This window comes from Convolutriloba macropyga, unplaced genomic scaffold (assembly GCF_964194025.1).
Source record: "Convolutriloba macropyga unplaced genomic scaffold, txConMacr16.3 SCAFFOLD_1212, whole genome shotgun sequence".
In the NCBI taxonomy this organism is placed as follows: Eukaryota; Metazoa; Xenacoelomorpha; order Acoela; family Convolutidae; genus Convolutriloba; species Convolutriloba macropyga.
Window position 1 is genome coordinate 38,802 of NW_027453561.1, and position 21,932 is coordinate 60,733.

Here is a 21,932-nt window from a genome sequence, read left to right on the forward strand (position 1 = left end):
TTTTGGCGTAGATCTTACATATTTAGCGTTGAATTTTAGCGTAAATCTTACATATTTAGCGTTGAATTTAGCGTAGCTCTTACATATTTAGCGTTGAATTTAGCGTACATCTTACATAAATTCAACGCATTCCACGCCAATCTTATATATTGTGCGTTGAAAATTGGCGTAGATCTTACATATTTAGCGTTGAATTTTAGCGTAGATATTACATATTTAGCGTTGAATTTAGCGTAGGTCTTACATAATTTCAACGCATTCAACGCCAATCTTACATATTTTGGATTGAATTTTAGCGTAGATCTTACATATTTAGCGTTGAATTTAGCGTAGATTTTACATAAATTCAACGCATTCAACGCCAATCTTACATATTTTTGCGTAGAATTTTGGCGTAGATCTTACAAAATTAAGGTTGAACTTTTTGAATTCCGTTTCAGACCACTTTACGATTTCAAAACTTTTCAAGTTTTTTTTCGAAAAATCGATTTTTTTACTGTTTCGACCCCTATGCTGAAAAGGTGAGAAACGTGAAGTCAGAGAAAAATCATTTTTAATGCTCTTTTATAGTGAAAAATTCTATTGAGAGCATTTTACGATTTCAAATTTTTCAAGTTCTTTTTCAAAAAGTCAATTTTTTAACTGTTTCGTGTTTCGACCCTATACTGCACAGGTGAGAAAAGTCACTTTTTAGTGCTCTTTCAAAGTGCAAAATCCGTTTCAGACCATTTTACGATTTCAAAACTTTTTCAAGTTTTTTTTTCGAAAAATCGATTTTTTTACTGTTTCGACCCCTATGCTGAAAAGGTGAGAAACGTGAAGTCAGAGAAAAATCATTTTTAATGCTCTTTTATAGAGAAAAATTCAATTGAGAGCATTTTACGATTTCAAATTTTTCAAGTTTTTTTTCAAAAAGTCAATTTTTTAACTGTTTCGTGTTTCGACCCTATACTGCACAGGTGAGAAAAATCACTTTTTAGTGCTCTTTCAAAGTGCAAAATCCGTTTCAGACCATTTTACGATTTCAAAATTTTTTCAAGTTTTTTTTTCGAAAAATTAATTTTCTCACTATTTTGAACCCTATACTCCTAAGGTGAGAAACAAGAAGTCAGAAAAAAAATTTTTAGTGCTCTTTTATAGGCTAAATTCAACGAAATATATGCAAGTTCTACGCTTAATTCAATGCAATATATGTAAGATCTACGCTAAAATCAACGCAAAATATGTAAGATCTACGCTATTTTCAACGCAAAATATGTAAGATCAACGCTTTATAAAGATTGCGGCTCTTAAGGAAACCAAGGTACGGTGGCGCAATGGTAGAAGAGGCGACAAGTAAACAGGAGGTCATTGGTTCGCGTCCCATACCCAGAGTTCTACGCGTTGATTTTTTGTAAGATCAACGCTAAATTCAACGCAAAAATATGTAAGATCTACGCTAAATTCAACGCTAATTATGTAAGATCTACGCTAAATTCTACGCTAAATATGTAAGATCAACGCTAAATTCAACGCAAAAAAATGTAAGATCTACGCTAAATTCAACGCTAATTATGTAAGATCTACGCTAAATTCTACGTTAAATATGTAAGATCAGCGGCAACTAGCGTTGACAAGTTGGAAAATTCACCGCCATTTCTTACATAATTTTGCGTTGAATGCGTTGAATTTTTGTCTTCAAATTCAACGCATTCAACGCAAAATTATGTAAGAAAATTGCGGTGAATTTTCCAACTTGTCAACGCTAGTTGCCGCTGATCTTACATAATTTTGGCCAAATTCCTCGGCCCGGGACACAATTTTCATGTGTTTTGTCTACAAAACCATCTCTGGTCAATTCGAAATAGGAAGATCAAAAACTCACTTACGTAGATTTTTTGTGACAGCTATCAAAATTTTCCGAAACGATGACATTACAAAAAGGAAAACAACTAAGCCAAGCAAAGATACATTATCGCTGTTTCAAGAAACGACTATCTCAGACAATGGGCAAACAACTTCAGAACATACAGGTACTTTACATAACATTAAACAAAGCAGCAATCTTATCTCTGACAGATAATATATTGCAAAAATCAAAATCATTAACATTATGAAAATTTGAAACAAAAAATCCAAAGGCTTTTTAAATGCGGTGCATAACAAAAAAAAATACCCGACAGATTGCCGGAAAATAGCCGCGATAGACGCTTGGGGCCTTCCTTGAATTGAAACAACTAAAGAGATTAGATAGACAGATCGACCACCAGTCCTTTAATAGACCACTAGACTTTTTGGGTTAGCTTTGGACTGTCATTTTTATGAGACACATAAGCTTTATAGAGAGAAAACTCTAATAGGGCTTTCCAAAATTAGGATCGTTTCCGTTTGTGCCCCCTCAGCTTAGTGGGCGCATAATATATGTAATGACACGTGCTCTGTAACTGGGGGGGGGGGCGCATAACGTACTGGGGGACACAAACCGAGAAGATCCCACAATTAATATTCGAAATCAAAAACTCAGGACTCTAATAATCAAGAATTAGGGCATATATATGTTTGGCACTACTAAGATGCACACTATTGACCTTTAACAAGTAAAGGTTCAAAAAATTTAAAGTTCCATGAGTGAGTTCACAAGTCATTTTTTTGAGTGAGATAAGTCATTGAAAAAATAAATTCCAAGGAATCAGGGTACAAGGAAACAAGTTTTGGGTGCCAGCCAGAACACAAAAATCATCTCAAAAAATTGGGAAACCAAAAGATTCAAAACTAAACAAAAAACATACTCATTGCTAAAACTCCCGGAGATTTTAAACCTAAGGCAATTTTTTTTCCTTTAAAAATACTTCTTTCAAAAATATGTTCAAAACCAAATTCTGTTTCTGATATTGGTATATTTGCAAGACCTGAAAAATATTCATTTGCCCCTGAAGATCGATTAACTAGAAAATGACCAAAAAATTTGAGAAAAGAAGTCAATTGTAAATTATTAGGAAATGTTGCTAAAAAATTGTGATACAAATATCTTCAGAATGATTTCTGTGTCTCTAAAGGCTATCCAGTAATCCAATTCCAAGCTTTAAACACTTATTGGCTCATAGATCGATAGGCAACAATTTTTAGAAAAAACTTCAAGTTTTAAAAAATAGAAATTCATTCCATTGAAATGTTGAAAGCCATTCAATAGCCCCTTAGCAATTATTTAATAACATACTATCAAACCCTGAATGAGGTTACCCAGCCTTTGAGGCACGAAAAAAATAAATAAAATACAAATGTTTTGAAAAAACTTGAAAAAAAATGCAAACTCTATCAAAAAACTTCTAAATGCCAAAAAGTTAAATTGTTGAAAACAAATCCATTGAAACTAAAAACCATGCAGTAACTTTTTATCGAAACGTGGAATAGGTTTTCTCACACTTGAGAATGGACAAATATCAAAAACTGACAAAAACTTTAGGAATCCTTTAAAAATTGCAGTTTTTATCAAAAAAAAATCGAGACATTAAAATGTTAAAAATCATTCCATTGTTACTAGTAACTAAGCAGTGCCCTATTAAAAACCTCAAAGGAGATCGACAGGCAGGAGTTTTAAGAAATAGAAAAATTCAAAAAATAGAAATTCGTTCTATTTAATTGTTGAAAGTCATTTAAATGCCCCCAAGCAAGTAATTTTTAACAGGTTATCAAACACTGGATGAGGTTACCCAGCCTTTGAGGCACGAAAAAAATAAATAAAATACAAATGTTTTGAAAAAACTTGAAAAAAATTGCAAACTCTATCAAAAAACTTCTAAATGCCAAAAATTTAAATTGTTGAAAACAAATCCATTGAAACTAAAAACCATGCAGTAAACTTTTATCGGAACGTGGAATAGGGTTTCTCACACTTGAGAATGGACAAATATCAAAAACTGACAAAAACTTTAGGAAACCTTTAAAAATTGCAGTTTTTATACAAAAAAAAATCGAGACATTAAAATGTTTAAAAACATTCCATTGTTACTATTAACTAAGCAGTGCCCTATTAAGAACCTCATAGGAGATTGCTTGGTCCCTGAAGCTCGAAAAACTGAAAAAATGATTTAAAAAAATTTCAAAAACTAGAAAAAACCTGAATTTTGTCAAAAAAAACTGCAAAAAATTTGTGGTATTCAAATGTTGAAACCTATTCCATGGCAACTAAAAATTTTTCAGCAACTTATTATCCAACCCCTAATAATATTTTTTGGCCCTGGGATTCAAACAACATGAATAATGACCAAAAATGTCAAAAAATTTTAAAAAAATTGCAAGTTATGTCAAAAAATGCTAATACTCATGATGGCAGAAAGTTGAAAACCATTCCATTATCACTCGAAACTCTGCAGTAATCTATCATCAGACCTTTTATCAAACCCTAGAGGAGGTTACGTGACACCTAGGGCTAGAGAAACTCAAAAATTGAAAAAAAGTTTCAAAAAACCTGAAAAAATTGCAAAAACTATTATCATTTTGTGTGTTTGTGTTTGTAGTACCGAATATATAGCTAACAAAATGGTCACAACAATTAATCTTGTTTCACAAAAAGCCTTTATCATTTTTAAAATCTTCAACCTAAGACTAACAAAAAAACTTAAAAAAATACCAAAAACTTGAAAAATTGCACCATTTTGAGCCCAAAAACTACTAAAAATGACTTTTTAACCTTAAATTAAGGCCATCCCAGCAACTGCACCACTATAAACACTTGCAAGACTACTAAAGCTCATTTTGGGCCTCTAATGAAACTTAATGCCCACTGGGCTTTATCTGTTTATCCCGTTTTGAAAGATCAAAGTCATTGAAAAATGTCTGAACACATCTTAAAAAACATAGCAGGGCAAGTCCTGAAATACAATTCCAAGAAATGATTGAAAAAAATAGAATTACTCTACCTGACCAGCAGATCAACTGAACAATGCCAGCCAAAACAAAAATAAAGTCATCAAAAAAAATTGAAACTAAAAGAAGCAAACAAGGTAAACAAAAATACACTCATTGCCAAAACTCTTAAGCTTTTACTCCTAAGGCAAAATTTGATCCCTTTAAATTTACCTATTTTAAAAATGTGTTCAAAACCAATTTTTGTTCCTTAAATCGGTCCAGTATTTTATCCGCAAGACTCCAAAAAAAATTCATTGGCCCTTGAAGATCGATTAACTTGAAAATGAACAAAAATTTTTGTTAAAAAAATGATATCAAATGCAAGTTTTAATGAAATGTTGCAAAAACCGTGATCTTATTATCTTCAGAATCATTTTCCTGTCTCTAGAGGCTATTCAGTAACCCAATTTCAATCCTTAAAAAATTCGTTGGCTCATAGATCGATAGGCAACAATTTTTAGAAAAAATTTCAAGTTTAAAAAAAATAGAAATTCATTCTATTAAAATGTTGAAAGCCATTCAATAGCCCCCTAGCAATTATTTAATAACATACTATCAAACCCTGAATGAGGTTACCCAGCCTTTGAGGCACGAAAAAAATAAATAAAATACAAATGTTTTGAAAAAACTTGAAAAAATTTGCAAACTCTATCAAAAAACTTCTAAATGCCAAAAAGTTAAATTGTTGAAAACAAATCCATTGAAACTAAAAACCATGCAGTAACTTTTTATCGAAACGTGGAATAGGTTTTCTCACACTTGAGAATGGACAAATATCAAAAACTGACAAAAACTTTAGGAAACCTTTAAAAATTGCAGTTTTTATCAAAAAAAAATCGAGACATTAAAATGTTAAAAATCATTCCATTGTTACTAGTAACTAAGCAGTGCCCTATTAAAAACCTCAAAGGAGATCGACAGGCAGGAGTTTTAAGAAATAGAAAAATTCAAAAAATAGAAATTCGTTCTATTTAATTGTTGAAAGTCATTTTAATGCCCCCAAGCAAGTAATTTTTAACAGGTTATCAAACACTGGATGAGGTTACCTGGTTACTGAGGCAAGAAAAATGATTAAAAAGCAAATGTTTTGAAAAAAATTTGAAAAAAATTGAAAATTTTACCAAAAAGAATCGAAAATTCGAAGGGTTAAATTTTTGAAAAACAAATCCATTGAAACTAAAAACAATGCAGTAATTTTTTATCAGACCATAGAATAGGTTTTCTGGCTCTTGAGAATGGAAAAAAACAAAAAACTTTAGAAACCTTAAAAAAAATTGCATATCTTAGCAAAAAAATGCTGAAATTCGAAACATTAAAATGTTAAAAACCAATCCATTGTTACTAGAAACTATTCAATGCCCTATTATCGAACCCTGAAGGTTATTCCCTGGCCGCTGAAGCAGGAGAAACTCAAAAACTGACCAAAAATTTTCAAAAAATAGCAAAAATTAGTATCATTTTGCATGTTTGTGTTTGTAGTACCAATACATATAGCGCATAAAATGTTCATAACAAGTAATTTTGTCTCGCAAAAGGCCTTCATCAACTTTTAAAAACTGCAATCTAAGACTAATAAAAAAAAAAACTCCAAAAAATCACAAAAAAAACATGAAAAATTGCACCATTTTGATCCCAAAAACTCATAAAAGTGACGTTTTAACCTTAAATTAAAGCCATTCTAGCAGCTGCACACACTCTAAGCACTTGAAAGACTACTAAAGCCCACTTTGGGCCTCTAATGAAACTTGATGCCCGCTGGGCTTTACCTGTTTATCTCGTTTTGAAAGATCAAAGTCATTGAAAAATGTGTGAACACATCTTAAAAAAACACAGCGCCCCAATACAGTTCAAATTCTTTGAATTGTAAAAAAAAACACAGCGCACCAATACAATTCAAATTTTTTGAACTGTAAAAAATTAGGAATGCTATAAAAGCCGCCTGGAATTGAGGACGCGGCTATTTAAAAAAAGTAAAAACATTACAAGGGAACTGAAGATTCTAACTAATCAATTCAGGATGACAAAGACAAAATGGTTACATGTGAATTGAGGGCCAATGACTAGAAAATATCACTCAAGCCCCGCCGTCAAACTTTTTTTGATTTCAGTTTTTTCAGAGTTCTCAACAGCAACAAATGTTTGTTGAATCAAATTATCAAACACAAAATCACCCCACCTAGAGAAATCAATTGTATACTGCTACCTTAAATCTATACAGGCTAGAGCCTGAATGGATGATGAGGCAGCAAGGCACAACGAGGCCATACGCGGGGAGGGGATATAAAAACTACTTAATTTGTCATTTGCATCATAAATTTACACCTACATAAATTATCAGTGGCTTTGTGTGTGTGGGGGGGGGAAGGGAGGGTTCAAAAAAACAAGAATTGTAAAATATAAATCGAATAATGTCGGAAGAATTGCTCTCGAACGACATGCTGGTAGAAAAAAATTCCCATGCGGGATTCGAACCCTACACCTCCCAATCCATAACAAGATGCACTGCCCACTGCGCTAGCCGGCCCTTTATTTAGGTTTGCTAAAACGATGTTATATTAGCAACAAGCATTACTTCGGACTGAGAGCAAAAGAGATCACTCAAAAATAAAGAACGATAGCGAAAAAGTCACTTGAGAAGTCCAAGAATGTTCTAGAAGAAAAGCGCAAAATGTTCAAGCGAAAAATTTGAATAAAAAAGACCAACGCGTTTACAATAATTGCTATGAACTTCGTTCAAGAGCAATTAATCACATCATGAACTGATGCCTTATCTAGTCATAAGCGGGTTCAACTCGTGAAAGATCCTTTCAATATTTTTGTAAGAAATGAATCTTGCCCAAAACATTAAAAGGCCTTTCGTTTATAGCTGCGGTTAGTAATTAGTTTCTTTCAGTAACTGCGCCACTGCCAGTCCCAAGCCTGTAATTGAAAAAGAAGAGGAAAGAACAGCAAATAGCTTGCGGGAAAATCTAACAAACGGTTTTTAATTTGAATTACTTACATTTTCTGACAGTTCATTCACTAATTCAGCTCAAACAACCGCCGATAAAAATTATATGTGAATTCAAAGACACTTGCAAGTTGATTTGAATACTTACAAGATTCTTGCAAGATGATTCAAATCTTGGAAGAATTGCATACAGAATGGAAGTAGTATTTAAGCCTTCTCAAGGTTGTTTCCCAATTTTTTGCAAGATTTGAATTTTAAGATCAATAGCCCAGTGAAATTAAACTTGAAACATCTTGATAAAAAACATATTAAACTTGACAAATCTTGATAAGATCTTGGTAAGATTCTTGGTAAGAAAACGTCAAGATATGTACGGACATGCAAGATATTTGCAAGAAACTCAAGAAATAAGATCTTGATAAGATAAACAAGAAAGAATCTTCAAAACCTTAGCAAGATTTGTCAAGTTGTAGGGATTTGAAAACAAGAATTAATAAGATTATGCAAGAACTGTCGGGAAATTCTCTCTAGTCGATAAAAAAAATCGACGCTGAGATTTTCCAGTATGATCTGTGTGTTTCTTCCCTCCTCCTTTTTCATTCCGGGCTGGGGACCGGCAGTGACGGAGTTACTGAAATAAACTATAGGAGTACTGATACAGTGCGGTAAAAAAGCCGCACTTACACAGTTCTCCAAACCAAACAAAACGGCCACCAGATAAAATAAATCACTAAATATAAAATAGCAAACAGGTTGAAATACTTACTTTTTTCTAGGCAAGCTAAAGCAAAAAATTCTTTCGTGCTACACTCAACCTACACAGGGGATACTCCATATCTAGTTTGGTTTGAATTGGACATCTCCTTGACCCGATGAAAAAGACCTATTTTAAAATTCGCTAATCGCGAAATTCGCAAATTTCCGTATAAAAGACTAACTTTTTTCCTACCCTAGGGTACTCAGCAGTTTCGGCTACACTGCGGTGCTCTCAGTGACTATTGAGGCTTTTAGAAAACCGCGGAGCGACTTAATGCCCTCGAGCATTACCAATTTATCGTTTATCCCGTTTCTCAGGACGAAAAATCACGGTTGATCAAAAATTGTTAGAGAAGAAGAACAGAAGGAGTAATATAATTGCAACAAAGTTCGTTTGAGAACAATTAAAGGACAAGTCTGGGCTATCAAACAAAAACCACCAGAAAAACGTGAAACAATTGAGGCCTTTAATGGCTCAATTATTCACTCTTGCATATAGAAACAAAGAGATTTTCATTGGGAGCTCTTTTTTTTTTTGGGGGGGGGGGGGTGGGGCGAGTGAGAGATCTTTAAAATTAGAAACTTGTACCTGTGCATATTCTTGGTGTAATAAAGGAAAACGTTAAAAGCGCCAACGACATTTTGTTAATCAAGTCAACTTCAAATTTGGTTCAAATGTTACCCTCATTAACGCCTGCTTAAAAATAACACAGTTAAATTTTCGCTACCCTGGAATAAAATTCTCCATTCCAATTGAAATTATTTCCATATTTATACGGTCGGAGATAGCGCGTGTGGAAGACAGGAATTATTACATGCTTACATGTAGTAGACCTGTCATTGCAAAATTAATCATTAAATGTGGCTTGTTAGACACCGGAAGCTTTAGGCAACTTTTTTTTATCGACTGATTTATCTTACTGTCTCACTTTTACTGCCAATTTTTGCGGGCTGCTATCGAAAATCAAATAATAAGACGCAAACGAAATATTCCTTTATTTACAAATTAACGAAACTACATGAGTTTTCCTGGCACGTGATATTTAGTTAAATTCAACTATAATTCTTCAAAATGGCGGAATTTGAAAACCTAATATTCGACATTCTTTATATATTCAGGCTAATAATTGGAATGGTGGTTTTAGCGTTCAATTTTATTATTTTTTCAATTTTTGCGATGAAAAAGAAAAGGTCGCCTTCTGACTGTTTAGTTTTGCCCAACTTGATGATAGAAGGATTGCATGGTTTGGGTTTGTGCGTACCTCTCTATTTCCTAGACCCCGATTGGGTCATGAAGGGTCAATTTTGTTTGCAAATTTTGGTTTTCTTTTCGTTGGTTATGTTGGTTCTTATGGCATTTAATAGGTATGTCGCTGCAGTTAGGCCTCTGAAGTATAAAATGTGGTTTAAGAAACGTTTTATTTTTCTCGGGTTTCTGGGAATTACGTTGGTTACTGTGGCTTTGTTCATAGCCACATGTTATGTTTTATTCATAGCGAAAGTAGTGGAAAAGTCGGTTGAGCACTTTTGTGAAACATATTACACAGAGAGAAGTTACTACGTTTACGAAACAGAATATAACCATTGGTATTATCGTTCGAGAAGTTATGGCAGATCTGTTAATGTGTGCACAAAATATATGGATTTTCCATATTATCCTAAGCCAAAACAAGTCCGGAAACTTAAGACTGCCATAGAAAGTCACGAAAGATGTCACGAAAATATAACATTTCATGATAAAGCACTACTTACTGTCGATTATTTTGTTCTCTATTTATGGCCCCAATTCCAGCTTGTGCTGGTTATCATCAACACAGTTTCCATATATTTTTTCTACAAAAAATTATACAATAATTTTAATACAGGAAGAAATTTTGGATTATGTACATCTTTGTATAAAACAGTCCGAGACCTTTTCAGGGAAGAAGTTAGCCTTGAATCAAAAACACTGGAAAACAAATTATCAGTTGAAGCAGTCCAGGAAACAAACTTCTTACAGACGTGTTTGCTATCGGGTAAATAGATCAATTTGATTAGAGTGGCAATCAAAAATTGCTGTAAAAACACTGCAAGTGGAGTGTGAAAAATGCATTTTTTAAAAACTGTTGAAATCAGATCTTGTGCTCTGATTTAGTAAAAAGATCTTCAAACAAAATTTTAGGTCACTGATTTGGATCTAAGACGCTAGCCAAAAAAAGTCGGACGGATTCCGCTCGAGCGTCGGGTTGGCTTTGGTTGTAAAACTAACTTTAAGATTATGAAGGGCGGACCAGCATCACCGGTTAGTTAAAAGGGCGGGGTTGTATGAGCGTGTGTAGAGGGTAGTAAGGTACGAAGTTAGAGGTCTTTTTGGCGTCCCGGGGGTTTCAATGCCTATCAAAAATCAAACTGCCCTTCAATCCATGATGAAATTCTGCTTCTTCGGCAGCTTCGGCTATGAACACATTTAGGCGTACACAGAATATGAGCTACGCAGAGACTTAATGTCCTCGGGTTTTACCAGTTTATAACAACTGTTTTGACGACAAATCAGATCACTCAAGCGAGCGACAGACTATTCTAGAACAAGAACAGACAAGGAGAAAATTCCAAAACAAAACACACGTTAATGGGCTTCAAATTTTTCAAACTCAGAACAGCAATTAATAACTATCAAGTTTGCAAAGTTGAAAATCGGCATCTCAAACAATCTTCGCTTTTTGTTCCGACCCCACTTGGGGAGGGAGGAACTATATACTCTAGTTTTTGTTCAGACAATTTTGGCCGTTCGATATATTCATCGTAGAGAAATGTGAGTGATATCATTAAAAAGCTCGTCCAACCTAGAATTCAAAACTGAAAAGATATCTTTCTGAATTTCGTTTTTTTGGAAGAGTTATTGAGGATTGAAGTTTTCGGTGAACACGGGATATTTGGCATGATTTTGTTCACTTTTAGTCTAATTCTTCAAATTAGGATTTATTTTAAATATTAATTCAAAATTACAGTTCACGCCTCAAAATGAATGAACTTCGGGTTCCGAAAAGCAAAAAAAAGCAAAGAGAAGCACGAAACGCAAAAAAGACTAGTTCTGGTCTCATAGGGAAGTTTACTATCAAAAAATGGACTCTACTTGAAGGCTCTTTTTTTGAAAACTTTTCATATTTTTTTTTGTTTTTATGTCACCTAGATACTAGTCACTTTTCATGTCGAGGTTCCCTTAATGACAAACCCGATTTCCAGTCAACTGAAGCTCAATGAACAATAATTTTGTTTTCGATGAAAAGCTCATGTTTTTTTGGCGTTGAATCTGTGTTTTCGTAATTTTAAATGAAATTTTGAACTTTATTTTTGAGACTTTACCAAAATTTTGGAGTCCTATAGCAGAGACTCGTTGACTAAAATTGTATTAGGTTTTGTAATGAGACTTAACATAAGGTATCTAGTGCTTTGAGTGAACAGCTAATGGCTCTTAAGTCTTTTAAAATGACTTTTCGAAAGAAGATTTTCAATATTAACCGATCATAAACTTATTTTCGTGAATTGTAAGTCATTCTCAGTAATGACAGGAACCCTTCCTTTCTATTGCAACCAAAAAAAATCTGGTTAGCGGTTTCATCTTTAGGTATTGTTTATATGAGTGCAATACGACAAGATTTCAAAAATAAAATTTTAATAATGGATCTTTTCGTGGGATTGGGTCCTCTTGAAATCTTATCATATTATCCTGATATTAATAGTTCCCGTTGGCCTAGACAAGACCTATGAATCATAGACAAAGTTTTCAGAGAAAAACTAATAGTTTAAATGGCTTCGACACTTTCTTCCAGCACTTTTCTGCTGATTTTTCCTCTTGTTTGCCTGTATTTGTTGTTGTGTTCATTTTTTAATGGCTTCCACTTTTCTCGATCAATTTTTATTGTTTGTTATTTTTGACTGTTTGTCTTTATTGTTTAGGTCAACGTATTATGCTGGCCGGTCCCATAAGCTTGTATTTGAGGATTGATTGAATGATGTTACGCGAAGCAGTCAGTTCATAGCGCATGGTCTTAAAACATTTGATAAATCTTTTTCAATGATTTTTCAATTTTTTCAGTTTTTATTGATCTTTTTGTCAACTTGTAACTTTTTCTCCTCATTGATCTCAAATTCCCATCGAGTTCTCTGTATTTTAAAAGTTAACTTGGCCTCTGATTTTGTGTAAATGATGTTTTCTTTCTTGGAAGATATGAAATTTCGAAGAGTTTCGTCACTGGTGTAATTTAGTTTCTTTTTTCTTCGCGCAGCACATTCTTGTAATAACAGATCCCAATGACTTTCAAATGTGGCCACAATAAACTTATCTATTTTTGCAAAATAATTTTAGCTGAATAAGCAAAAACAAAAATTGAAACGGAAATACAAAACCTTCAGTTAGTAGCAAATGATTTTAATGGCTATAGTAAATTGTGTTTTCACAATGTTTGTAATTTCTTTTTTCTATTTTTTTGAGGTTTTTTTCTTTTGTCCGTTCCTCTGGCTTACTCCAGCCAAAAACGGATCCTATTCGTTTCATATTGACTATTTAGTAAATTTATTAAAGAGTATTTCGTTGAAAACTTTTAGTTTTTGAGTTTTTTGAATTTACTTGGTTTAAAAAAAGGTTGATTGATTTTGAATTTCGCCTCATTATTTCTTTTTTGTTGTTGGCTTTCTACGTAGCTCATTATCAGCTGCTGTATAGTTAAGAAAAACTAAATTTGTGTAGTTATGATTTTATCTGATTGCATTTCGACGTTGTTTCTGGGTGCCTTTAAATTTAGATATTAAGATTTTGCCGTCAAATTTTTGCTTTTGCTTATTTTGTTGTTCGTTTTTGTTTTTTGTTGTTTTCTTTGTACTGGTAGATATCATAAGCGCTGTAATGAGGCACGGCATTAAGTAATTCAGTTAGTAGTTAGGTTCTGTAATGATTTTTTTAAACTCAAACATCTATTTTTGTTATCTCTGCTTTTGGTCGACAAAAATGTAGATGCGCTCGTGTCGGAACATCATGTGCGAACGCACATCAACGAGCATCCTTGTTTGATTTGGAGATCATATTTTTTGAAAAAAAACAGCTGAGAGATTTGTAAAAAAAATTCTTCCTCCCTAACTTATATAATCATTTAGAATAAAAAACGTTTAGCAACTTTTTGAGATAAAAAAACCGAGTTGACTGGGATAGGGTAAAACGTTTGAACAAATAAAAAAGATTAGATTGCTGTTTTCTAGATGAAAATCATCCCGAAACATCCGACGACACATCTTCGGTACAAAATAATACTGCAGCTGTAAGTATGCTCAACCCGTTCGCTGATAATGACTCAAGCTCACTTCAATCAATGAGTGTAGCCAGTGATTTCTCAAGCGTCTCATCAATTGGGTCTTCTGAAAACGGTGATCAACACAAAACAAACGAAAACAGAAAAACAAACGTTGGAAAGAAAGAGAGTTTTCAACAAACACAACAGCAGCGCCAGCAAACAAAGTACCAAAAAACGATTACAGCATCGTTTTTCTATGTGGGCTTGGTGTTCATAATTGTTTCCCTGCCGACCTCGCTTTTCAACGCTGCTGCTTTCTGGTACCTCCTAATTATGGACAAAACTTCGGAGGTATTCGACATCGGGTTTTGGATCTCACAGACACTCTATGGCCTTGTATTTCTGATCAACCCGTGTCTGTATGCTTCCAGCAATTTGTACGTCAGAAAGAAGGTACGGAAAGTGATGAGACGATTAAGTGAATGGGTCTGTTGCTGTTGCAGGCTCCACAAAACAAACCTGCCAGATCTCGTTATCAATTTGGATACAAACGAAACTAACATAAGCAGCGCAGATAATGATTGACCGAAAAATACAACTTGCAGCGCAAAATTTAGGATGTCACGCTCGTTTAGAACAGTTGATTTTTCAGATCATACAAATTGCTTGAAAAAATAGTCTGTCCCATAAAGTTCAAAAAACCGAACCTTTGAAAAATGTCAAAACATTCAATTGAGCAATTATTTGGCTAATTAAACCCAATGCTTTTTCCTGTGGCCACATTTCATCAGCTTTTTCCCCATTTTTAATTTAAACTTTGACCTTTTAACTCGCTCACTAATTTGAAAAAACGTTCACTTTAAACTCTTTATATATAAAATATGCAGACAGCATACAATTCTTTCAGAATTATAAAAACTAAATTTTACTATACACTAATCAGAGTTTAAAAGCTTCGAGATCTTGCCAGGGCCGTTTTAACATCGCTAAAAACAACAAAAAAATTGTAGAACTGCGGAAAATGCTCCGAATGACTGGACGAATTGAGGTTTTTAGCACTGAACGCTGTGAAAATGAAATTTTCACAGCTAAAAACCGAACATCTTACGTCAATTCACCGTTAAAAATTGCTGTAAATCTTTATGAGGTGCATTTTTGTAAGATTTAAGGTGTTCAGCAGTGATTTTTTTACAGCTACTCGTGAAATTGCTTTTCACCGCTTAAGCGGTGAAAATAACAATTTTCACAGTTTAAAACATCGATGCTTGCAAAATTTTATCACATATGTTTTCATAACGTGAAGTGAATCTGATTTAACTTCAAAAAAAATCATAAAATTAAGTAACAGGTGGAGCAGTGAAAGTGGTCGGAGGTAAGCACGATATATATCACCGTAAAAAACAGCGTAAGCTCAACGATGATGGCCATTTGCGGTAAATATTTTTTTATTCACAGCAATTCGCATTTTTTTCCTCTACCAGGGTGGCAATTCAAAGACTCGTTTTGCAATTTAGAAACTACGGTTACAATTTTCGGTCTTTTTCACTATAGCTTGCAATTTTCAACAAAAATAGCCCCCTCATGGTATATTTACCGTAATGGGTTGGAGTGGGGCAATTAGTCACATAACCACAAAGCTGATGGGAGGGGGGCAAATGGCAAAACATTTTTTTTCAATATGTGAGCCCACAATTAAACATATAGCTATCGAAATATCAAAAATAGTCAATTAGCAGAGTAAACTCCACAACAGCAAACAAAGTTAGAGCATACTTATCAGTTTCTTATCCGTTGATTTTGAATTCGAAGTGTTTGTGCTTTCTTTACATGCTAAGCTTTGCTAACCAAAACGTCGTTTGCTCCAAGCAGCAGCATAAGCATAGGTTACGCTATTCTGAATAACCAACTAAAAAATCTGACATTCGTCGAAAACTACGTAGTGGTTCGGGATGCAAATCAAAGTGCAAAGTGACCTTGGTCGAGTCACCTAATATTGCTTTAAACACACAATTTGTAGGTTTTAAAATGCCCACAGCTTTTTAATCTGACACTGTATATGTAAAAATCCGGCATTGTAAAATGTGGCGATCCAGATGTAAAAAATCGAAAATTGCACTTGTGTTTGAAGTTCTGGTGCACCTGTGCCAAGCTGCAAGTATAAATCGGTACTGGGCGATTAAAAATGCAAGTCTAACATGTAATTTATTTCGTGCGCTTTCTCGCTTGAAATTTGCTTCTTTCAAGCGTATATTAAAGACGCAAAAGACAAAATTCCAACAGTCATGATGGAGCAGGAAGAAGAACGAAAGTCTAGGGAGAGGTAGATGGTGGGTTCGAGCTCCGTACTGAACTTTATTTTCGCACTGAGCCCAAGTCTGACCAATGTTAAATCACACTGAACGCAAGTCTGACAAGTCAAAAAAAGTGACATGAATCAGTCTATGATACAGTAATGATGAGGAATTGCATTTATAGTAGCCCAGTACTAAAATGCACTCAGAGTTAGATACGGGTACGCTTCAGCTTTGAACGCATTTTCAAAAACAAAATCAGCTATTTTCTTGAGTCGGAACTGTATTTGACTCAAGAAAATCTGGCGTTGTACAATCTGTTGCTCAGGATGTCTGGCATTATAGAAGTTGCACAAGATTGTTTCAAGTTTTGGAGAAAAAACAGAGAAACTGATAAATTTTCAATCTGCTCAGTGCTAACTATTGCTAATTCGATTAATTGGATACATAGCTGATAGATTCGTCGCTCAACCTACCAAACCATTCAAAACTTTGCTTCAATTTCTACTGCCCGCTTCAACTGTCACCTGTTAGCAGCATTAATTATCTTTTTTATATGGCTTTAGGTTACTGTTAACATTTCTGCTCTGGTGCTTTCAAATAGTATTTAATAGTAGTTAGTATTAGCAGTTATTAATAATATAGTTGAAAGTTTTAGTAGTTAGCAATAATATAGTAGTTTATCTTTTTCGAGTTTATTCTTTTCGCGTTTCAAGCATAAATTGTCGGTTAAAGAGAAAACGAAACTTCCCAAAATGCGTATATCCATAATAATATCAAAAATCATAATGCTTAAAACAAAGCTTCTAAAACGACGCCCACTGAGAATAAACAACACATACTCAAGCAAAACGCAAATGGTTGAGATAAATACTGTCTGAGACTGACAATGCTTCCTCAATTTTTGTTTCGGATCGGACCCGATTCAATCAGTTTCTTCAACAAAAAAAGTTTGAACTTTCCAAAACCTACAAAACAGAAAATGTTTGTGCTTCACCGTTATATATAAAAGCCGGCTCTTTTAATTGCGATTTTCTACGAAAAAAGTCACCAAAATCTTCGTAGAAATTTTCTATTAATTTTTGAAGAGCTCTCAAAATATTCTTATTAGAGGACTGCAAACTAGTTGGATTTATCACACTATTTAGTCCATTATTAGAATGTGAAAAACTGGTCAATAATGTTGTATAAAACAAGCACAAAAATAAGGTTGAAAATCAAGATGTGAATAAATAAGAACTTAATAGACAAAGTCGTACAAGGCGTTGGCATTTGCTAGCTTAAACGTAGGCAGGACAGCTTACAGGGCGAGAGCGTTGGTTTATCGTCAAAAAAGGTGTGGGTGTATGTGGGTGCATACAAGTAAAATAGCAAAAACGCTGCAGTGCTATTACACTATTCAGTGCAACGCTTCTTGAAGAAAATCCAATTAAATAAGAAATTCGCTACAGTGATTGCAGCAAACAGCTCCATTCAGCATATTTTGAAATGAAAAATAAAACTGCTCCAAAACCAAATGCTGCCATTTTAAATTGAAGTACAAAAATTTGTGAAAAAGTACAGAAAATTAATCGACCTAAAGTCGCAATTTTAGCAACAGCTTTGAACGAACTAAAGTTATAGTTGGAGAAATACTTGTGCATGTACGAATTGAATAGTGAACCGAGCGCAATGTCTAACCACAGGAACATTTTTGGCGACCTCAGAAGAAAAGAATTAATGAAAACTGATCTGCAGTTTTCTGAGTTTTTCAAAAAGCAAGAACTTCAGCAAAGAAGTGACTTCAAAAAGTGTATTTATAATAAAGGAAAAAAGATCAATTAATAGCCAGGTAAAAAGAGTGACAACACGACTATTTTCATGTGTACAAACTTTTTTAGATTATCAAATTTTACAAGCATTAGAATCTCATTATATTTCCAAAAAATTCTAGATCTATAAACAGAAATTGGATGCTTGATAAGAAAAGCATCTAATCTAATACTAAAATCCAGCTAGGATGAAAATACAATTGGTTTATTAGTTTTTTTCTTCAACTCTCTGCTACGTCTAAAAATACTACTTTGATGAAAAGTTTCTTGGTGGCTAAATTTAATGTGGCATCGCAAAACAACTAATGTTACTTTCCTTTTAATATCTGATTTTTTTTACAAACTTTGATTTAAATATTTGGACATTTAACAAAATGTAAAGAAATGTTCAATCATTATTGAATTACACAGATATAATAACCTATTTTTCCCTCAAGAAAATTTTTCCCCGGAAGAAGAATTTGGAAGCATCAACCACAAAAGGAGCCAAATTAAACAGTGGAAGTTAACAATATCACTCCAAAAGTATATGAATGACAAGAATCCCGTACCGAACTCCAAGTATAAATCAGTACAGGGCAATTGTAAATGCAAGCCTCCCATTTAATATATATGATTTGCTCGCATTCTTGCTCGAACTTTGCTTCTTTCAAGCGTATTTTAACGGCTCAAAAGACTGGATTTCAACAGTTTTGGTGGAACAGTAGGGAGAACAACCATCTAGAGAGAAGTAGATCGGTGGTACGATGCCCGTACGGAACTTTTTATTCGCACTTGGCTTACACTTGCCAAGTCTGACAAGTCTTAAATGTGTTATGATCATAGCTCTGAATCAGTATTGATACCTAGACTGGGAATTAGACTTGCCCAGTACTGATATTGACTTGGCGTTAAGTACGGGATATTACCCTTAACTAAAGTAGCCAAGTTTTGATGTGAACTTTTTCAATTTTTTTGTACACATGGAATACTGCTCTTAGACGACGGCAAAGTCATTAGAGTACCATTAGAGCTATATGCTGTTTTGTTAGATTACTGATGAACCTTACACATAGGTGATCGAAATAAAACAAATGTCGTGTACTGTAAAACAAAATACCACAATCCACTTTCAAGAAAAGTGCTACAAAACCATTTGCCGAAAAATATGTCTTGCAGTTTTAACTAGGATTAAATTTTTTGTCCAAAAACTTCAGAATTTTACCATCCTCAGCCATTGCCTGAAATCTCACAAACGCATAACTGATGAACAATTATGATCTACACGAGTTATTACACGAGTTATTATGATCTCCCCATAAGTTATACACCCCAACTAAGTGTAGCAAATATGGCAACACAATATAAATCATGCACGCGAAATAGCACTCAACAGAAGCACCCCCACTAAGCTCTGGGGTGGGGAATAAAAGATTCGAAAAGAGTAGCATACCTTGATGGTGAACATAGGATCGTAGACTCCCGCGTCTGTAATACCAAAAGCCGACAATATGTCCTTGAATTCGAGGAACCGCTTCGTTTCAGCATTAGCCAGGATAGGATGTGTTCATAACCATCGCTCGTCCTAAAGACTTTTGATTTAATAAAAAAACTAATATTTTTATTTAAATTTTGCAAACCGGGATTTTCTTGCTATTCACATACTGGATTGAATTGAGCTATGATTCAGAATATTGAATGCATTGAAATCTTTAAACGTCCATTTACTACCAGTTCATTGAGGAAAAGAACAATGAGTTCAAAATAAAACGTCTCTTTTCAAATCGATTCGAAGCATTACACATTATGCCCTAAAAAAAGAGTAAAGCAAAAAACTAGAGTCAACAACTCTTCTAGTTCAGTTATATGGAAAACCCAGGCAAACAGTAACTGGTAGTTAGTTCATACAAAACGGAATTAATTGCTGTGCGTAAAAGGACAAAATTGGCCCTGTTAGTTGGGGTTGAGAGGGCTTACAAAATAGATTGCGATCATTTTATGCAACAAGGAGGCTTGGTAATGTGAACACATGATGTTCACATTCCTCTATTTTGGTCCCAACCAAACTTTGATCAATTTTTTGCAACTAGAGGACTGACGATGAACTTTTAAAAAATGAGATGATTCGAGAAAACGTACACCCAATTTTTTGAAAACAGTGAGAGTAATCAAAAAGACCAGTGGCAATCTATAACCAAAACTGATACAAAATTATGCAAAAAAACTTTTAAGTCCAACACAGAGGTGGCGTCAAAGTCATTCAAACGTTAAAATTAACATGAAAACGTTTAGATTGTTAGATCCAAATATATTAGCAACAATCAGCAACTTATAATCCAGTAAACTAACACAATTCAACATTTTGGAACGTTCACATATTTCATGCAATGACAGAAAGCTCTTCCTGGAGATATCTTTGTTAAAAAGAATTCAAAAAATTCAAATTTTAATCTTTATCAGGAAGAGACGAAGGAAACAGATGTTAATTCATTGAGCAAAAATCTCCAAATAAAACACAGAAAACAATCAACGATTTCAATTATAAATATAAGTCCGAAATAAAATAATTGCAAATCCAAACCAAAATCTGAAAGCTGCATATAGTCGGCTGCAATCAAAAATTGAATGTAAAAGTATCAGAAACAGTGGGCACCTTCCTACTTTTGGAAGTTGAAAATCAAACAAAAAATTGAAGTAGAAAAACGTGTGCCTTGCAACATTCTGGATCGCAGGTTAAGTAAAATAACATAAAATAGCCATTCCCTTGCCAAAATTAAAGAGTGGAAACAAAACTCCAAGGCCACAAAAATGTCAAAAGATTGTAGAAAACGGAAACAATTGAAATTTTTGTTTGATTTTCAGCTTCCAAAAGTAGGAAGGTGCCCACTGTTTCTGATACTTTTACATTCAATTTTTGATTGCAGCCGACTATATGCAGCTTTCAGATTTTGGTTTGGATTTGCATTTATATTATTTCGGACTTATATTTATTATTGAAATCGTTGATTATTTTCTGTGTTTTATTTGGAGATTTTTTCTCAATGAATTTTCATCTGTTTCCTTCGTCTTTTCCTGATAAAGATTAAAAATTGAATTTTTTGAATTCTTTTTAACAAAGATATCTCCAGGAAGAGCTTTCTGTCATTGCATGAAATATGTGAACGTTCCAAAATGTTGAATTGTGTTAGTTTACTGGATTATAAGTTGCTGATTGTTGCTAATATATTTGGATCTAACAATCTAAACGTTTTCATGTTAATTTTAACGTTTGAATGACTTTGACGCCACCTCTGTGTTGGACTTAAAAGTTTTTTTGCATAATTTTGTATCAGTTTTGGTTATAGATTGCCACTGGTCTTTTTGATTACTCTCACTGTTTTCAAAAAATTGGGTGTACGTTTTCTCGAATCATCTCATTTTTTAAAAGTTCATCGTCAGTCCTCTAGTTGCAAAAATTTGATCAACGTTTGGTTGGGACCAAATTAGAGGAATGTGAACATCATGTGTTCACATTACCAAGCCTCCTTGTTGCATAAAATGATCGCAATCTTTTTTGTAAGCCCTCTCAACCCCAACTAACGGGGACAATTTTTGTCCTTTTACGCACAACAATTAATTTCCGTTTTGTATGAACTATTCACCAGTCACTGTTTGCCTGGGTTTTCCATATAGCTGAACTAGAAGAGTTGTTGACTCTTTAGTTTTTTGCTTTACTCGTTTTTTAGGGCATAACGTGTCATGCTTCGAATCGATTTGAAAAGAGACAATTTATTTTGAACTCATTGTTCTTTTCCTCAATGAACTCGTAGTTAACGGACGTTTAAAGATTTCAATGCTTTCAATATTCTGAATCATAGATCAATTCAATCCAGTATGTGAATAGCAAGAATATCCCGGTTTGCAAAATTTAAATAAAAATATTAGTTTTTTTATTAAATCAAAAGTTTTTTAGGACGAGCGATGGCTATGAACACATCCTATCCTGGCTAATGCT

At 33.8% G+C, this 21,932-nt stretch overlaps 1 protein-coding gene across 1 annotated transcript; it reads left to right on the top strand.

Moving 5' to 3' along the window:
- Positions 1-1,907: 1,907 nt before the first annotated feature.
- Positions 1,908-14,630, top strand: LOC142358375 (uncharacterized). Its single transcript, XM_075409780.1, has 2 exons — positions 1,908-2,012; positions 13,826-14,630. The coding sequence occupies exon 2, from the start codon at positions 13,891-13,893 to the stop codon at positions 14,440-14,442; it is 552 nt and encodes a 183-aa protein (XP_075265895.1). The 5' UTR covers positions 1,908-2,012; positions 13,826-13,890; the 3' UTR covers positions 14,443-14,630.
- The last annotated feature ends 7,302 nt before the right edge of the window (positions 14,631-21,932 follow it).

What these genes read in the sequence shown, in the direction of transcription:
- LOC142358375 (XM_075409780.1), top strand. Translation starts at nt 13,891, where the DNA reads ATGCTCAACCCGTTCGCTGATAATGACTCAAGCTCACTTCAATCAATG.